Source organism: Thermobia domestica, chromosome 9 (assembly GCF_964235325.1).
Source record: "Thermobia domestica chromosome 9, izTheDome1.hap1.1, whole genome shotgun sequence".
Lineage (NCBI taxonomy): Eukaryota > Metazoa > Arthropoda > Insecta > Zygentoma > Lepismatidae > Thermobia > Thermobia domestica.
The window spans coordinates 94,461,120-94,467,119 of record NC_137462.1 but is presented as its reverse complement, the minus strand read 5'-3'; the positions used below and the strand labels follow the sequence as shown (position 1 = coordinate 94,467,119).

General features: G+C 32.5%; 1 protein-coding gene across 1 annotated transcript in view; it reads right to left on the bottom strand.

Moving 5' to 3' along the window:
- Positions 1-3,519: 3,519 nt before the first annotated feature.
- The window catches only part of LOC145660939 (SCO-spondin-like), an 84,827-nt gene continuing 82,346 nt past the window's right edge, over positions 3,520-6,000 (bottom strand). Inside the window, exon 6 of the mRNA XM_081726379.1 lies at positions 3,520-3,707. Within this exon, the coding sequence (XP_081582505.1) occupies positions 3,520-3,707 (188 nt within the window). The remainder of the gene's footprint in view (positions 3,708-6,000) is intronic.

The following is a 6,000-nucleotide window of genomic DNA, read 5'->3' as shown; positions in this document are numbered from 1 at the left end:
CAAATTAACTAACAAAATTACGCAAGCAGGGAATATTAAAATAAATATGTATTGACACAAATGCGTTCTGGAAATAATATTTACTGATATCGCATACATATATAAATCCAACTATACGTTAATGTAATTTCATATATCAAAATAATCACATTGCATGTCATAATTCTTTTAATTTTATACTGCTTTTACCCTGTAGGTGAGCTTGCTTATCTCGCAATATCTTTTTATAGTATAAAAATATATCAGTGTGTGAAAGGTATTATGCTAAAGACGAATATATTTAGCTGTTTAGTAATAACAGAAGTCATATTAAATGTGAATAACAATGCAATTACGCTTATTTTTATAGAATCTACAAATGTTTATTTCATAGTCAAGGAAAACACAATGTAGTAATTACATGACATACGTAAAAAGTATGTAAACTACCATTGGTTGTTACCATTTACGACGGTCATACCGACTCGGACTTCGTTAATTTCTGATTTTCGGACAAGGTTTTATATACCACATATGTTCTCTTTCTCTCTCTCTCCCTATATATATGTTCAATGTAACCTCCTTTTTCTGTTTCTTTAATTTTGAACTTTTACTTTTTAGATTACCCAGGGAAGCTTCGATGACTCTTTATATACTGATACGTATAAAATGAAATTAAATATGTTTTACGTAAAACGGTAATACCGTTTAGAGCAAAGGAGACGGTGATGAAGAGAAGTTCATGAAAGGGTCTACTGAATAAAGTGGGTGAAAACGGGAAAAGCCCGAGAAAACCCTCACACATGGTGTTTGTCTACCAAAAGTTTCACTTAAGCTGCATATTAGAAATTATTCTATTGTAGAAAATATAATTTTCTAAGTATTACTAATAAAGAAAATAATTTTACGTAATTTTCAATTTTGTACTTGTGTGTGCTAAACTGCACACTGACTGTTCATGCATGTAGGCAATGGCTGACAATGGAAGTCTCACTTCTTCATCGACGGATTTCATTCCTTCATTTTGTGGTCTTTTAATTCCATACAACATCTAGAAGCCCATTTCCCACATATACGTAGTGAAAATGGAAGTAAGACATTAACTTCCATAATATTCCATTCCTTACTGTCAGACAGAATGTAGATCAAGGTATTTAACGTAGCTTCAACTACAATGTTCTAAAGGCTTTTAAGTCTGCAAGTTTCTCTTGTATTTGGAAAATATTCTGAATCCAATCGAAATTTTTACTACTGACTCAAGAATCATTTTTGAATTTATGCTGCACGGTTTGTTAAGGTTCTTTAAACCGATTTCAAACCCATCAACAAAGTGCAGAAGTTGCGAACAGTAAAAGAGCAAACAACTCATCCAGTACATTGTGTGTAAAAAACAGTTGTGTATGTAGAAGTGTATATATTGGACAAACACGAAGAGACATACAAATTAGGGTAAATGTATATATTTCATAATTACCTCTATCGGGCATCAATGGTATATGTAGATACCATAAGTGTGAATTGTCTTAAAACGTTCATGTCACATCGATTACTGGTGGATTTTTATCGTTCAGTTGTACATGCATTGTTTCGTGCTCGTCAAGTTGGTGGGGGCTATGACGTCATCCGTTTGGCCTTTAAGAGTACAACGCAAAAGTCTTATTTTGTTCTCTCGATAATGCCGTCTAAATGTTTTTATGGGATCCTAGAAAACATATGTATGTCATCGACATGACCTCCAGATAGAGTAGACATTTAATGGCTTTTTCCTCCTTCTCTTCTCTTCCTACTTTAGAATTTCCTTATCATTATTTACTTTAAGTTAAAAGGTACTGGTTTTCAGTTTAAAATCCACTCTTTGCATAAATACAAACTTATAGAAGGGGAGAAGGTTCAACTGATTGCGTTTAGGACAAATCATTTTGTGTTGGTGATAAAATATAAACGACGAAGAATAAACTTATGTTTTATTTTAGTCACAACCAGTCTTTGTTCTGAAGACAATGGGGCAACAACTAAAATCCTAGGATAAATAGTGATGTGTTAGGAAATTTTTACATTCGTCCTCTTTTTTGAGACTTCTGGTTATACTTGGAATATTCATCGGAAATTTGTAAATATTTTCCCCGCCTTAGTTTTTAAGATATCAGAATAGTGTTTTGCACACGCATTTAGTACACTATTTGGCATTTTTCAAGTTATTTTAAGATCTGTACGTTAACTTTGGACCGGTCAAGAGGGGCGTGTACTTTTGAAAAATAAATTTCTTCAGAAAAAATCCATTTTCGATGTCGAATGCTGAACGCTGAAGTGAAAACATGAATGTTTTCCTGTCGCCTTTCATTAACTTAGAAATACAAACATCTATCTTTATTTGTGTTTGTGCTGGCTTTGATGAAAGGTGGAGGTGATAGTGTTTTTGAATGAACAAACTTTAATATCTTTACGTCAATGGTCACACATGAGTCAGATCATTTTGTTATGAGAACGATCACCCACCGTACATTTTCAAAACTTCTAGTGGCGGAAAAACATAGTGATGGTATGGGACACTGTGGGACGCTTTCGATATTAAACTTTAGGGCAACCTATATCGTAGGGTATTTGTTAAGATTGAAGCATTATATTTCATTCAGGATTCCAATGCATCACTGACCCGCATGGTCATCTGACGCATAGCATGCAGTACATGTTTGGTAGGCATATGGATGGCAGGCACCATGTAAGTAATGGTTGTCAAGAAAACATTGCAATGTTTTATCGATATTTACATAGTGAGTGAGGAAGGCCACTTTTCAAGAGCACCATTAAAGACTAGTAGTACGGACGTTCAGTGTCAAGACGTGTAAAACCTCTTATTTTAATACGCAAAGGTTTCGCACTATGTTGCTATTGCTTATATGGTTATGTTAAAACTCTATGGGATAAATTTCCCTCAACTCTCAGATGTTTTCCCTGTTTCTTGCAGCTTTCTCAAAAAACAATTTGTAATATAAGGGCCAATAATTTCACTATAGTTCGAGAAAATCAGGTAAAAAAATTACAATTCTTTATTTATGCTCTATTTCCATGTACTTAGAAAGATATATAATGTCTTAATTGAGAGTTGTACTATTTTACATTATAGCAATCCTTTTGTCTTAATTTTTTTTCTAATGTAAACGTAATTGTATTTCCAACTTCAGTAGGTTAAGGTAAAAAGACTTCAGAAATTAAAATGTATGCATTTATATTTTACTTTTATATTCAGGAATGTAATCTAGCATTACATTGGATTCTTTACTTCTACAATACTTCAGGCTTACACAGTACTGACACGTGAGTATTATAACTACCATTACTATTTAGATATGCATATGTATAAAATCCTGTATCACTTATCATTCTTCTTTACATTGCTACCAAATAATATAATGTTCATGCATATGAAACACAGAACTATACAATGTAATTTGTAGCTAAGTGCTGTACAATTACTATTCAATAAAGAGAAATGTAACACTAAATTCAAAATTCTAGAAATTAATCTTCAAGAAGACAAAACTATTTTACACTTTTATAAAACCATTCACAAATTGACACGTGGCTACATATACCATCATAACGGCGTAAAAATCCTTCTTTACAAAAACAGCCCCTATTACAAATGCCGGTAATGTGTTTAGTCACAAGGAGGCAACTTGGTTCTGGTAGTGGTCTACAGAAGTCATATTCTTCATTTTCTCCACAAACTAGTAGAAAAACATAAAATAAATTATGAAGTTGCTTAACGTAAATAATCGTTAATTTATTAGATTTTTAATAAGGATTTCATAACTAGAAAGAACTTGTTCGTACAAGTAGTAGAATATTTTACGAAGATAGACCTGTATTAAACTGTTATTAAACAAGATTAAAATGACACTCTCGTTAATTTCTATTTACTTACGGTATAAATATGTAGTTCTTTATTTCTCATATCCACAGCCCCCAAGACGACATTAATATAAATAATATAACAAAGATATTTAGATTAAATTTACTAGTATATCTCGCACAAGCATTTCGCCTGGTGTTAGTAAAGGCTAAAATTATTAATTAAAATTATTAAGTAAAGGCTAATTAAAGCAGTAATTGTTCAGATTTAACAGATTTAGATTTTGTTCAACTAACCAATCTGCAATTCGAAAGACAATATGAATACTTAAGTACTTTCTTATACACAATGTTATGATAGTAATAATCGTCGCAATTTAGGACACGTTTTTCCCTCACGATCACTGGTCTAGGTGTGTATATAACCACCCCTCTAAACTTTTGACAGCAGCATTTTGGCCTGCCCAATTAATTAAGGTAGTAAACACCCATCTTAAATTTAGGAAGTTACTAACTTTCAAATTTTGGTATAGTATTATAGGATAAGACTATATAAGTTCAGTTGGTTTACTTGTTTTGTTTTCGGATTAAAATTTTGTAAAAAGTCCAAATTTTCGACTTTTGAATTATTTTATAATTCATGATAAGACTTTATTACCTTATACGGTTATGTAGGAGAATACAGGCCATCATATTTTCATAAACATAGGTACATTGATACTTCCATTTTAAATTTTAGAAGAGACACATTAGCCCATCTCTTACATTTGGGAATTGATAAACATAGAATTTGGTAAATATTCCCTAAGTTCTAAATAAATATCTCTTTTAATTCGGTTGATGCAGTTTGTGCCCTTCTATGAGTAAAACATGCCAAAAATATATCTTGTACCTTCCACGTGGTCGACCATTGATCTAATTTATGTTGTTCCATTAGCCTTTATTACATATGCTTAAATACTTTAATGTAGAGGTTTAATCTCTCTTATATTACATGAATACTTTGATGTATCTGGGAGGTTACTTATGACCAGTCTTTAAATTTGAGAATTGTCAGAATTTAGAATTGGTATTTTTTCAAAACTTTAATACATAATTCTTCAAATTAGGTTGATCTTGGTTTTCCCTTCTAGAAGAAAAAAGTTAATTATATGCCGCATGATTGGTTATTGGTTTAATTTACCTTATTTGATGATGAATTATTAAAACGCATACTGATACTTCATACTCGTATATTGTTAAATAGTCAAGTACAGGGTTCTATTATCTTTAATAAGACGTGGGTAATTTGAGGCTCACTGAGATATGGGTTTATCACGTTATATAGATATATAGTTAAGTACAAGGGCCTATTATCTTTCATAGATATGGATAGCTTGAGATTCACTAAGACGAGGGTTTAACACGTTATATCGTAGTTGTGTCGGGGTATATTATCTTTCATAAGACTAGGGTTACTTTGGAGGATCACTAAGATGAGGGTTTATCACGTTATAAAGTTGTGTACAGCGGGCGTAAGAAATTTCTGAGGTAGAGAATTCGTGAGATAGGCAACCCAACTAACGCCTGCTCGAAGATAAATTACGCCTGGTAGTACGTAGCACAGCAGCGTGAAGCTGCCCCCAACTGTTAAAAGCAAAAATCATAAATAGTGTTTTCGTGCAGAAGTTGACCGAGACGCTGGCTGACGAAATGACAAAAGGGAGTCTTTGGATACTTGTACTCACAGTACTTCTTGTTTGTATGATACACACTTAAAACTATACACAGCCACTCGAAAAAATATACGGATATCAGAGACGCTGATGAGAAGATAACAGTTGGGGGACTTAAATAATCTTATAATTAACTCAAATAAGAATTATATAAACAATTTTACTTAGTTCAAATAACTATACATATCCGCGTATCAAATAATACACGGATAGATTCTGCGGTATACGTATATGGTAGGTTATTGTTTTAACTAGCTCAAAGTTAAAACAATAACTTGCGCTAAGTTTCGAAACTATTAAGAGTAGTCCTACATGCAAATCAATTAAAAGTACGGATGGATTATTTGGGAGGAATAACCCAATGAACATTTTGGGGGTCTAACAGCGCGTGAGCTCCTAGGTTCCTTCACTACTAATTCATACCTAATACTACTTCGAAAGAAGAAATTTTTGA